This window comes from Apteryx mantelli, chromosome 1, assembly GCF_036417845.1.
Source record: "Apteryx mantelli isolate bAptMan1 chromosome 1, bAptMan1.hap1, whole genome shotgun sequence".
Lineage (NCBI taxonomy): Eukaryota > Metazoa > Chordata > Aves > Apterygiformes > Apterygidae > Apteryx > Apteryx mantelli.
The window spans coordinates 81799113-81813576 of record NC_089978.1 but is presented as its reverse complement, the minus strand read 5'-3'; the positions used below and the strand labels follow the sequence as shown (position 1 = coordinate 81813576).

At 38.9% G+C, this 14464-nt stretch overlaps 1 protein-coding gene across 1 annotated transcript in view; it reads left to right on the top strand.

Annotated features, from left to right (window-relative positions):
* ANOS1 (anosmin 1) overlaps nt 1-14464 on the top strand; it is a 141535-nt gene that overhangs the window by 21283 nt on the left and 105788 nt on the right. Inside the window, exon 2 of the mRNA XM_067289725.1 lies at nt 4300-4347. Within this exon, the coding sequence (XP_067145826.1) occupies nt 4300-4347 (48 nt within the window). The remainder of the gene's footprint in view (nt 1-4299; nt 4348-14464) is intronic.

Sequence of the window (14464 nt, the reverse complement as noted above, 5' to 3'; positions counted from 1 at the left end):
TTCCCCCGGGGGAAGACTGTAGGTAGATGAAGATTGATTCTTTCTTGCCTCTCTATTTGTAGTTCTGTCTTACAAGATCCTGCACAACTTTTTTTTTTCAAGGCATGAGGGGACACAAAACACAGATGTTTCTCTTAACTGTTCAGGCCAAAGGACATTTGTGGTTTACCAGTGGAAAGCAAGTATGCACGTATACTTGCTGAAATGAAGCCCGGTAAGACTTGATTAGAGATACCAACTTATCAGTTTTGTTGCAGATATTTGTGGTTTGAATTATCATGGAAAAAAATGAATGATAAATCTTGTAATATTTGTCTGATTTTTATTATTTTTTTTTTCTATCTTTACTTTTGTAATCACTTGCCTTTTACGTGTCTGGTTCAGATCCCTGGGAAATTTTCAAAGGCAGTCTGTCTCTACATTCATTGGCCAACAAAAAAAGCAAAGCCAAATAATCTTGGTCTCCATTTACATTTCAGGCAGTCTGAGAGGCATTTGGGGCTCAGGCTGAGTTCCTTTTGTCTCTATCAGGTATGTGATGTTGGGGACAGGTTTAGTCTTGTCTACCTGACATCTTTTGTGTGATGTCAGTGTGGAGAAGATAGAATAGTTGCAGTTTGCCCTGTTGAGCACAGTTTCTTTTCTTTAGCATACAAATTAGGATACCTCAAAGCTTGCCCTGAAGGTGTGCCAATGGGAGGCTTATAGATGAGAATAAAAAGGGGTATTTAACTCCTCCCCAAAGCCATTTCTGCATAGCAGAGCCAATGCACCACTAAAGGCAAAGTCAAAACTCTCATTGGCATAATTCAGATCAAGAGTGGGTTTGAAGAAAAACAGATGTGAGGGAATTGAGGATGTAATCTGGAGGCATGTAAAATGCTCCAGATAAAATACAGGACTTCTGATGCTTTGAAATTATGGTTTGAGCCAGGTACACTGGATTAAAAACAGGAAAAAAAAAATCACAGCTAAACATTCGTGTAATTTAGATTACCCATTTGCAAAATAGGAGAGTGATCATTTAACATTCCTGCTTCCTCTGACACCACATTGTTCAAAGAAAGCTTGTAGAATTTGCTTTCACCTTAAAAAATGAAAGATCGTTCATATCAGTGTTAGTTTGTATGAAATTAATGTTGCTAAACAATACTTTTGTGTTTTCCTAAACTTACTTTTAAATTCAAGTCATAAGAATTTTCAGTAGAAAAATGAAAACATTTGTAGACATTAAATATTATGAAGAAGGAGGGCCACACATCTGGACATTTACTGCATTATTGTTTCAAGTAACAGATATAATTCAAAAGCAGGAGTGCTTTTTCCAGGTCAATGGAAAGCAGCAGCATAACTGAAATAAAATGGCAAACTGCTACTAATCTGTTATTGCAATCAGCTACTTCTGTCACATTTTATATGAAGAAGAAAGGGAGATAGAAATTGAAAGTAGCACATAAAATATTGTCTTAACATTACTGCTGGCTAGATCTGCAAATGGAAATAATAAATCCTCATATGGCACTGAGGATAATACTAAAGTATTCCCGCTGGCATATGTTATTTACAGCTATTCTAAAGTTTTATTTCTTCTGTTTATGTCTCTTCTTTTTGAAGTGTTTGGACCTTATGTGTTGCTCATATTCAGCTATTATACCGACAAATCTTGTAGTTAGCCAAATTCTACAGTAATTAGAGATAAATATGATATTAGGAAATGAAAAAAGGATTGCATAATAGACTACTGGGAAGATAAGACAAGCAAATGTTTATAAAATATTGAAATTAAATTGTATGAACCAAAAATGTTTGAAATTGCTTTTAAACTAGCTTAGACATGGATAGCAGTGGATATGTCTTTACACCTACCGTCCCCAGAGCTGCTTAGGTATCACAGCAATAGAAATTTTTAGCATCACAGCTCATGAAAAAAATGGAGTATATAAAAGATCCTGAAATTTGAATAAAAAGTTGAGGTGAAAGCATAAGTACAATTTGCATTACTTTGGTTTTTAATGTGCAAGAGTAACATGCAAATTCAGTGCCTTAGTATCAGTTCCTGAACTTCCCAATGTTTGATCCAAATCTGTGCTGCTGTTAGCAGAAAAACTCTCACTGACTTCTCTTTGCTTTTTATCTGATTCAAATGTGCTTACTGTTCAAAGTGCAGAAGGCACTGATTTATTTTGGCTGGCTGAAACACTTAAATTTCTTGCCTAGTTACCCTATGCTCCCCGGTTCTGTCTTTTCTGCTGACAGAAGCTTAGAGAAAAATTTGGAAGGTGGTTCTGATTTGCCCTTGAAAGTGACTTGTTGGTATTTTTAGGGAACCATCTTTAGCAAGCTGGGCTCCTATCTTTGAGTACTAAAGCAAGGTGCCTCAACTGGATGACTGATCTAGCTGAAAGTCTGTTTCTGCTACTGATCTCAGAGTAGATCTCTTTTTGTAATTCACTTAGTCCAGCAGTGCATAGATGAGTGTGCTTAGCTTAAAGCACAAGCAGTCCTGTTGATACCATTAAAACCCTTTGTTTTTAAAGTTAAAAGCAGATTTATGTTCTGTGCTATAAGAAGCTTTAATTTCTGCAAACTATCTAGTGGGACCATGTGAGTCAAAATCTGTGCTGTTTTCTGTCCTTTTACTACTTTGCCTTCTGGTCCTTTTGGTGTACAGCATCTTGGGTAAAAAGGGATTCTGGTTCTTTTACCGTTTTTTGTGTTGGGGTCAAGCTGCTGTGACAGCTGGAAAGATTTTTGAAATGTGGGAGCTTGTGTGAAGGCATGACTACATACATGTATGAAGACAGGCATAAACATGATCTCCGCAAATATTTCCTGAGAGGAAGCCAGCTCCAAACCATAGGCTTCATAGCTCTGATAGCATGGTTCTGTATTTAAGCTTGTAAGCTTTGCTGAGAACACAGAGTGCTGGTGTGCTAGGAAACTGGTCTCATTGGCTCGGATACAGTGCATGGTAATGCATCTATTTCTTCCGTTGGGTTATAGCTGTTGCACATCCAGAGAGTAATCTTGGGTTTATTTTTGTGATGTTCTGAATAAAAGTTATGTGTATATATATGTTATTTTCTTCTCCTCTTATGAAAAAAAAAAAAAAAAAGAAAGTAGTCCTGCTAGTCCCTCTGTGTCCTGGCTGACCTGAATTCATTTTCCCTAGAGACTGTTGTCCAGATCTACACTCAGTGCCAAAGGTGAAGGCATAGTACAGTCACATTAATTCATCCCTATGGAAATACCTTGCCTAATTAATTTGAAAGGATGTCTTTACTCACTCGTGGGCTCACCATTATTGATGGATTGTAGTCAGATTGCAAGTAATGAATTTACCTGAATCTTTTTTTGTTCTGTTTGCTACTGATGAGCTCACAAATTATGGAAGAAATGTATAAGTTCCTAAATGCATGAACTTGGTGCTATAGTTGTAACCTGTTTCTGCTCCTCATCCAACGGGTCGCTCAGGTCTTTCTCGTTGTTTTAATCCTTCTCCATACAGAAAGTGCATCAATATTTTGTGTAATCTGTTAACCTTATGAGCATATACCTCTTTCCTGAGCTGTTGTTTTAGTGGGAAATGTTGTTTCCAAAATTCACACTTCAGAAGCTCCTTTAGTAGAACAGCAGGTTGCTATGTGTCCCTGTGCCAGCTTCATATCTTTCTATTCTCATCATATTCCCTTTTTCTTTGGCTTAAATAATCATTTTGCATGTGATACTGTATTGGTTGTTTTATTGCAGTTAAGATAAATGAGAGCTACAGTATTTCCTGATCTGGAAAATCAGTTATCTTATCAAAGATGTAAAACAAAAATGGCATAGTTTAGTTTCGGTGAACTCATGCCATGTTTGATCCAACTTCCAGTTACTTCAAAGTTTTTCATTATTTTTCCTCATTAATTTAAGTATTGCATTTTTTTAAATTGCATGAACTTTCAGTTCATGAATCACTGCCCATTCCTATCAAATTCTTAAATAAAGGATTTACATTTGTTTTCTTCCTGACAAAGTCTAGATAGTAAATGCTTACAAAGATGGACTAAAGGGAGGCTTTAGTTAGCTTTCCACCAGCCTTGATGAAATGCTCTCCTAGCATTTCTGTGGTCACTTTACACTTTTCTGAGCATTTTACTCAATATCAGAATTGGAGTCAGGACTGGTACTAATGTCTGGGTACAACATCATTCTCTAAATAGATCTGGAAGGTGAATTCTGTTTAAACTTGTTTGTATGATCAGATCTGTTCTTAAAGAAGTCTAGATATTCATGTATCTTTTCATTGTTTTTCAGAACAATGGGTCACTTGCTTGGTGCCAGAATCATAAACAGTGTTCAAAGGTATGTTCTTCTTCCCACCCCTGTTTATAAAGTTATCATCTAGTTGCTTTCAATCTCTTGTCTGTAAATTTAAATATTTTTCATCTTAGCCTATTTTCTGAAGCATCTGATTATATTTTATTTGGAAACCTTGACCTATCCAAGTATCCAAAATTAAAACTAAATGATTTGCTCTTTCAGAACAAAGGAATCATGTCTGAGGATGAGTATCCAGTTTAGGTAAACCAACATAATTCTGTGGTTATCAGAAACGTCACACTGGCTGAAATCTGGCCTATCATTTCTGTTCTTTCAGTATTTTTGAATAGAATAGAGTAAAACTGTCAGTCACTTAAAAATATTCCCCCAACAGCACTGAGATATGCCAACATTCAACATTTCATTCAATCTGAGTATTTAATTTCTAGAATGACACTTTATTTCTTTGACACAATTTTTGATACAATTCCCTGTGGCTCTACTGATGCCCTATCCTATGCTGGCTCTTTAACCCTGAAAGCTTAGAGGATAAGTGAGGTAGCAGTCAACTAATTCTGGTGTACAAGAATCTTTCCAGGGTGCCTGGAGAGAAGCAACAATGCTTCGTCAGCTTTGGCAAATCAAAGTGTAATTACACACTCTAGTCACTGACTGTTCCCTTCATAAACCTAATGGAAGATGCATCCATTCCTTGCCTTAGAAACTTACCTGATAATTGTGAAGAATGCATAGTGAGGGGAAAAAAAAAAATTCTTCAGTGTTTCCTATAGTATCTTTGCCTAATCTTCCTGAAAATGTATTCCCACAATTTACATTACATTCACAACAATTTAGGCTTTTTAACATAAATGTTTACTCTTTATTTGGTGATGGAAGAGACTATGCAGTCAGCAAAACAGGGCTCAAGTGAGATTACCTCCAGCAATTGCATGCAGCTAAGGAAGTACCTACAAGACAAGACTATGGGGAATCCCCTTGCACCCCTCCTAGGAAATCAGCGTGCTCGAGTACCTCTCTGAAGTGCCTGTACACAAATGCACACAGCATGGGGAATAAACAGGAAGAGTTAGAGATCTGTGTGTGGTTGCAGGACTATGATCTCATTGTAATTACATAGACATGGTGGGATAGCTCGCATGACTGGAATGCTGCCATGAACAGCTACATGCTCCTTTAGGAAGGACAGGCCAGGAAGGCAAGGTGGTGGAGTCACCCTTTACATGAGAGAGCACCTGGAATGTATGGAGCTCTGCCTAGGGGTGGATGAGGAGCAGATCGAGAGCTTATGGGTAAGGATTAAAGGGCAGACTAACATGGATGACACTGTTGTGGGTGTTTGCTACGCTTGATCAGGAAGAGGAAGTCGCTGAGGCCTTCTACAGGCAGTTGGAAGTAGCCTCATGATCACAGGCCCTGTTTTTTCTTGGGGGGCTTTAACCACCCTGATATCTGCTGGAGGAACAACACAGCAAGGCACAAGCAATCCAGGAGGTTCCTGGAGAGCACTGATGATAACTTCCTGACACAGGTGATGGAGGAGAGGTGTGCTGCTGGACCTTGCAGTAACAGACAAGGAAGGGCTGGTTGAAGGTGTGAAGGTCGGGGGCAGCCTTGGCTGCAGTGACCATGAGATGGTGGAGTTCAGGATCCTGAGAAGAAGGAGCAGCGCAAAAAGCGGGATCACAACCCTGGACCTCAGGAGAGCAAACTTTGGCCTCTTCAGAGACCTTGGAAGAATCCCATGGGATAGGGCCCTAGAAGGAAGAGGGGTCCAAGAGAACTGGTTAATATTCAAGCATCACTTCCTCCAGGCTCGAGAGTGGTGCATCCCAATGAGAAGGAAGTCGAGCAAAGGTGGCAGGAGACTTGCATGGCTGAATAAGGAGCTCCTGGCAAAACTCAAACAGAAGGAAGGGCTAAAAATGGAAGCAGGGACAGGCAACTTGGGAGGAATATAGGAACATTGTCAGAGTCTGCAGGGATGTCACGAGGAAGGCCAAAGCCTATCTGGAGTTGAATCTGGCAAGGGATGTGAAGGACAGCAGAAGGGATTCTTTAAATACATCAGTAACAAAAGGAAGACTACGGAGAATGTTGGCCTGCTACTGAATGGGGCAGGGGCCCTGGTAATAAATGATACAGAGAAGACAGAGATACTGAATGCCTTCTTTGCTTCAGTCTTTACTGCTAAGACCAGCCCTCAGAAATCCGAGGCCCTGGAGGCAAGAGAGAAAGTCTGAAGAAAGGAAGACTTTCCTTGTTGGAGGAAGATTGGGTTAGAGATTATTTAGGCAAATTTGACATTGACAAGTCCATGGGCCCTGATGGGATGCACCCACGAGTGCTGAGGGAGCTGGCAGATGTCATTGCTAGGCCACTCTAAATCATCTTTGAAAGGTCATGGAGAACAGGAGAGGTGCCTGAGGACTGGAAGAAAGCCAGTGTCACCTCAGCCTTCAAAAAGGGCAAGAAGGAGGATCCAGGGAACTACAGGCCAGTCAGCCTCACCTGCATCCCTCGAAAGGTGATGGAGCAGCTCATCCTGGATGCTATCTCTAAGCATGAGAAGGACAAGGAGATGATCAGGAGTAGTCAGCATGGCTTCACCAAGGGGAAATCATGCCTAACCAATCTGATAGCCTTCTCTGATGGAATGCCTGGCTGGGTAGATGAGGGGAGAGCAGTGGATGTTGTCTACCTTGACTTCAGCAAGGCTTTTGACACTGTCTCCCATAGCATCCTCATAGACAAGCTCAGGAAGTGTGGGCTGGATGAGTGGACAGTGAGGTGGATTGAGAACTGGCTGAATGGCAGAGCTCAGAGGGTTGTGATCAGTGGCACAGAGTCTAGTTGGAGGCCTGCAGCTAGCGGTGTCCCCCAGGGGTCAATACTGGGTCCAGTCTTGTTCAACTTCTTCATCAATGACCTGGATGAAGGGACAGAGTGCACCCTCAGCAAGTTTGCTGACGATACAAAACTGGGAGGAGTGGCCGATACCCCAGAGGGCTGTGCTGCCATTCAGAGGGACCTGGACAGGCTGGAGAGGTGGGCGGAGAGGAACCTCATGAAGTTCAACAAAGGCAAGTGCAGGGTCCTTTACCTATGGAGGAATAACCCCATGCACCAGTATAGTTTGAGGGTTGACCTGCTGGAAAGCAGCTCTGCTGAGAAGGACCTGGGAGTGCTGGTGGACACCAAGTGGAGCATGAGCCAGGCAAGAAGGCCAATGGCATCCTGGGGTGCATTAGGAAGAAAATCACCAGCAAATCAAGGTAGGTGATCCTCCCCCTCTACTCAGCCCTGGTGAGGCCTCATCTGGAGTACTGTGTCCAGTTCTGGGCTCCCCAGTACAAGAGGGATGCAGCACTACTGGAGACAGTCCAGCAGAGGGCTATGAAGATGATCAGGGGACTGGGGCATCTCTCATATGAGGAAAGACTGAGAGAGCTGGCCTGTTTAGCCTGGAGAAGAGAAGACTGAGGGGGGATCTTATCCGTGCATATAAGTATCTGAAGGGAGGGAGTCGAGAGGATGGGGCCAGACTCTTCAGTGGTGCCCAGTGACAGGACGAGAGGCAACCAGCGCAACTGGAACATAGGCAGTTCCGTCTGACCATGAGGAGAAACTTCTTCACTGTGAGGGTGACAGAGCACTGGAACAGGCTGCCAGAGAGGCTGTGCAGTCTCCTTTCTTGGAGATATTCAAAAGCCATCTGGACAGGGTCCTCTGCAATGCGCTCTAGGTGACCCTGCTTGAGCAGGGTGTTTGGACTAGATGATGTCAGAGGTCCCTTCCAACCTCAACCATTCTGTGATTCTGTGAATTCATTACTGACTATTTCATTGCAGGAAAATAAAACAAAGTTGATCACTTTTGCCAGTATTAAAAAAAGAGTATGACCGTGTGAGTATAAGAAGAGAATGGAACAATTCCTATTAGCTTTGCCAACCTCCTAAGGATTGCAATGAAATCTCATCATTCCTGAAGAAGAAGAAAAAAAAAGCGATGCAGCGGGTGTGGTTCATCATAACTAAATTTCCTTTTAAGGAAAATATCTGAAAGGTTTCCTAATGGCTTGTTGCTGTCTAACAAGGAAGGAATCGTCCAGCTTCTCAGGCAGGGCAAAGGTTATATGAACATCTCTCTGAGTCGTTCCAAGTTCATAGAATTAACCTAAGATTAATCTAAAGTAGTATGAATTTAAGGGCTACCTTTAGATTGTATTACTCTTTTGAAATCACTATATGAATGCTACAAATCAGGATTATTTTAAGATTGAAAATACAATGACTGTTTAAGTTTTGAATTACTTAATGTATCCTTTACAGTCATCATACCTTATGTTTTCATTCTTTCTTAGGAAGGTGATATATTTTCCTTATGAGAGCCACTTTGCCATCTTTAGAAAAAGAATTAAATGTAAACTCAGCTGAATTGTTAGCAGAACTGAACATTAGTAGAACTAAGGAAAATATGTTTATGACAAGATTTGGTCTTTTGTGTTTTGCAATGCAAAGTGAAACAGTCATATTACACAACTTAAACTTTCAGAGTAATGCAGTGGATTGAGTAAAACTTAAAAAAAAAAAAATGCAACTTCCTTTCACTGCTTCTCAGCTTTATATGAAAGTAATTTTGTTAAATATCTCAGATGACATTCTTTTGTAAAAGATTCTCCCAGTGTCCATCTTTCTTTTTGTGCTTGTAGTGTTTAATGACACAGCTTTTTGAGGTAATTTGTGGTACAGTGCAGATGATGAGAACACATGTCCAGCTACTTTGTTAGCCTCTGTGAAACACAGAAGCACCTTTCACCAGCACAAATATTTGAGTCTGGTACATAGTGAAGAAATTTTATTTGAAAGTTGCATTAGTGTGTAGACAGTAACTGATAAAACAGTAAAAGATTATATGCTTAGTTTAGTAACTTTTTATTATTTTACTATTTAATAATGGGAATTATAAGGTGGAAAAGGCACAGTGGGTTCTTTAGTCCATCTCCTTATTTGTAACATAACCAACACCGATTTTATTTTAGAAGCATTTTCTTCATTACAGGGACAGAAAATAGCTTCTGAAAGTAGAAGCCCTAGATGGGAGGTGGAGTTATAAAAAAGAAAATATCATCATAAAACATCCAGTAGATGTGGATTTGGTTTTTTATGTGTTTTCTGCTCATTGCAGAGACATTTGATCTGTTTTGGCTTCAGTTTGTCTAGACCTGAAACTCTGAACTGGCAAAAAGCTGTTCTGAAGTCTCTCTTCATTATCCTCTGTGAATGAGATCAGTCCAATATGAAATTCTGTGTAAATCTTGTGGACTCCATCTTGTACATATCAGTACAAGAATATATCAGGGAATGTATCAGTATACTATCATACTATGAAAAGTATTTTTTTTTTCCTCATGGAATTCTGTGTTCTTTTTATTTAAGAACACTTCTGTAGTTGAAGATAGCTGTTGTTTAAAATATTGTACAAGCTCATTTTGTCAGTCAAGCAACTCTAAAGTAAATTCAAATTATTACCTCAGTGCCCTCTAATACAAGTGTAGACAATAATGCTGTTAGTTTGAAAATGAATACCTTTGAGAACCACTGATTTTTCAAAGAGATAAATATAATGAACTAAAATGGTTATAGCTCTCACAGGAACAGTTATACATTGCTACCTACATCCCAAATGGCTATTTATTTTTGTTATTTTAATGGAGCAAGTCACAAAAGCATGACTATAAGCAGCAAGATATGCACCAATGCTTTTATTTGTATGATTTAATTTAATATGATCTCTCCAGTAGCCTATTTCACAAGATAAAACTCGAGGGAGCTCTTGAATGCTTGCCCTGTTTGGGCATCAGGTTGGTAATTTCAATGTGTTAAAAATACTCTGTTATCATTAGGACAATTACAGGTTTGATCATTAAATAAAATGCCATTTTTCTTTGCAGTAGTTATGCATTTACTGCCATTAGGAGCTCCTAGCTCTGTATCTATGCTTCTATGGAGTTCAGTGGAAGACTGAGGGCTTTCCTGGGATCCTACCAATTCCCCAGTTGACTTGCATTGCAAATATGAGTACTGAGGTAAACTTGGAAACTGTAGACTTGATCTTGCACTGCAGTCAGTGAAGTTTTTTCATGAACTTCTTTGGAAATAGATTCAAAACCAAAAGTTTTTTCTCTAACTTTTGCACGTTTCTATTGTTTTGTAGAATATGGCCTTTATAGTATTTTGTAGTTTTGTCTTTTTTCTTATGTTTTGCTCTTTTCTATTCTGTTCATTCATCTCACTTTTCTTTTTTTTAAATCACATGTGGTCTCAGAAGAGTAAGAATTTTTTCAGAAAGTGAAGTTGAATGGTGGAAACAAATCCTTGTTTTTTAGTCCTTTAATTAGGGTAGTTATCTAGGGTATTTCAATTTCTTATAGTCCCTAAAAAGATTATGTGTTGACATTGAAGTTTTCCTACAGCTTTATCCAGGAGAAAAGTATTTGGTATGGTTGGTTAGGTTTAAAAAAAAAAAAAAAATTGAGGATTATTATACATACAAACTGATGACTTCTAAGTGACAATATGCTCTATTTATATGCTGATAAAAACAGTGAATGTTAATTCAGTAATTATTTGGTTCTGAAATAGGGTATTTCAACCTCTTAATATATTCAGCATTAAGTTCAGTCTTGAAAACTTGGTGGCTTTTTCTTTGGAAATGAGAACTTTAGGATTGCTGTGGCATGGTATGTTTTAGGACTTACTTTTCAAATATATTTTGAAAAGGCTGGGTTGGGTTGGGCTCAGTATTTCTTCGCGCACAGTTGTCAGACCAGCACCTGGATCTTGGTCATCTCTGTCTATTACTGGACATTACTGGACATCACGTGGGTCAAAAGCTTGTTTGGGGAGAGAGCCAGACTGGTAAACTTTCTTCCACACACATGACTACATCCTAACCCAGATCCTCATGCTAACAACTGGCCCAGCAGAGAAATGTGAAAATAGAAACTCTATGTCTGTTGTTAGGTTGGGGGGGAGACAGTTAACACTGGAATCTGAAAGGTACAGCATAGGTATTCAACCTGGATTTATGCCTTACATCATAGAAGGCTGTTTGGGTTTCATATTCCAGTTAAAATATTTTAATTCCTATAATCTATAGGCTGTCATAAAAAAATACTTTGAATCAGGTTACATGTGTGAGTATATGAATGAAATCTATTTCAGTCTTATTCTTCCTTTCGCTCTCCTATTTGTAATATTTTCTATCATATCCCATACTCTGAGCTACCTAAGTGACTATTTTAAATTGTTATTTCAGTTTAAACAGTCCAAACTTGTTTTCAAAGCAGATTTTTAGTCTGCTTTGATACATATTTGTAACACTTCTTAATACCGGAAAAGTTGCCTCTAAATAACAGCATGTTGAACAAACTTCATCTTTTTATTTTTGGTTTTAATGGTAGTTGCTAGGGAAGAAATGGTGGGGTAGGTTGGTGTTTAAAATCCCATTGGTTGGATATATAGAGTGTCTAAAGTAGAATGTCTAGTTCTGCTTTTAAGAAACATCCATGACCCTTTGAGATTTGTTAAAGAGTGAGAGGTCTCAGGACATTTTTCCTTTTTTTTTGTTCTTAAAGTTTCATTTTAGGAGCAAAAATCACATAATGAAATGTGTATGGACTCTTGCTCTTTCTACAAACATAATTCTCATTGATACTAATGAGAAATTCTGAGTAGAGAGAGCTGTGTACAATATTGAGAGAATAATTTTTCCCAGTTATGGTAATTGAGATGTGTTTTCCTGAGCTGATCTTCTGCATCTTTACTTGCAATTCCCAGTGTTCATGAGGGTAGAAAATCATGTTCTTGTCTTTATCCTCTGTACAGATGTTTTTATCTGGCAATTTCATTATATTGTTTCTCAAGAGGAAATACAAGTTACTTAATGGGTTCAGGAGAAAAGAAAACATTCTCTAATTTTCACAACTGAAAATTTTTCTGATGCACATTAGCCCACTGACTACATATATACTACTGACTGCACACAGGAGAAGGGTCTGTTTCACTCCTCTTGTTTACATTGACCAGTCACCTCCCCTTTATGGAATCCATTTGAACTAAAAGCATTCCAGTAACCATTACGTTTGTTGAACAGTGTCCCACTAACAAGCTATGTGTGGATCAGAGTACTACTACTTGATGTGTGCAAGGCTATCAAAGTCTGTTCCAATAAAATAGGCTGTGACAAACTATTCAAACATGTCAAGGATAACAGGATCACACTGGAGATTTGCTGGTTTTGTACAATGGCAAGAATCTGTTTTCTGTGGTGTTTTGAATTTCCCCACTGACTCCATGTTTACTGTTAAATTTCACCCTCAAATCTTTACATAATTCTTGTTTAAGACTTTGCCTCTCCTTAACTTTTCCTCTGAGAATCTTTTATCCCTTTCCTCCACTAGCGTCACTATCCTACATGCCCATTTCTCAGGTTCTTACACATCTGTTTTCTTCCTTTCTGCTTATACTTACTATGCCCAGGATGACTTCTGCCTACTGTCATTCATAAAGCTCCTGTCTTGTCCTTAAATTCCACTACCTTCTGTTGTCTTATCAACAGTGAGTCCAGCTAAACTGTACATAAATGCATAGGATTTTCTGTTCCTGTTCCATTCTTCTCTGTTTTCACATTGTGAGCCCCATAGTGCAGAGGACAGTATTCTCAAGTACTTTGAAAGTGCTAAGCATATAACAGGTGCTTCACTAAAAAACAATATTAAGGTATGAATGCTAAGCAAGAGTAACATGAAATCATGAGGTGCTCTACATTTATGCTGATTTAACAGAAAATGTATTTTAGCCCTAAAGAGGATCAAAATTACAGGGAAAGGCATTTCAAAAGAGTTTGAAGTAGAGATAATTTTTTATAACAGCTCTTTACACAAGTTTCTCTTTTGGTAAACAGCTGAAAGTCCAAAGACCAGGAGGCATAATTTAGAACTGCATGTGCAGTGGCATTTACAAGGACTGGAGATAAATGGGGTTCGTCATAATGCACTGTGAATTGCAATACGACTTTCTTATTCCTAGTAGCCAAGGCAGTGGTCGTTGATCGATTGATCTGCAGGAAGGCTGAAAGGCTATTTTTGAGTTTACAGAACTGAGAGGAAAATGTGAAAATAAAGGTAAGTTTACAAAAGCTGCAGCCAAATAAACATTCTGTTTCGGAAGAGACAACTCTATTCTATTTAGAATAACACACTCCTGAATTCAATCTGTGAGCAATTGTTCAAGGCTTCCAACTGAGCTCTTTCCAAAGATAATGCAGGTGGAAAGACGAGTTAATGGTTTAAACAATTAGAGATTTGATGCACTCTTCCATCTGTCAAAGCCCACTGAAATGAAAGCTCGCAGTTTTAATTTGTGCCTCCAGCATCTAACTCGGTCTGAAATGGTGTCAGTGATTTGCCCTGCCCACAGTACTGTCATTCTTATGGTAAGCATTCTGTGCACTCATGCTGGGAGACTTTTATCAAACATATTAGTGTGCATTTGAGAGATCATTAGCCTGAAGTAGCTGGAACATTCCAGGTTTCTTAGACTGGAAACTCACATCTCTGCTGGAAAGTATGTTGAGCCACTGTTATTTACACAAGAAAGCTGCAGCAGGGGAGGGGTTTAGCTATGTAAAATTTAAGAGAAATAGTGGTTCTTAGTATTGTCAATCTATCATGATTTAAGTACCACCCTTGAGAGGGTAAGATAATGGGTGTTTTGATTTTTGGCTAAAAAGAAAGAATGAATAAAAACTTCCTCTTGATCTGCTAGACAGGATATTTTTCTTTCATCAGTTTCTCACTGATCTTCATCCTGGGTTTATTGAAAAGCTTGGCTCTTTCGGAACTTGCTTTTCTGGCCAGTTGTATCTGTTCCACTTGCTAATGAAGATAAGCAAACCTGATCACTGTGCTGTTTGAAATTTGCACTACTGAATGCTTCACATAAAGAGCCAGTGCTGAGCATAACCAGCCAAAGATTAAGTAGTCCTCTTTCACAGAGAAAGCACGCAGAATTGTCATTAGCTGCTGAACTGAGCCAACACAGGCTTTGAGGATAATGGCATAATAGTCTCAACTCCA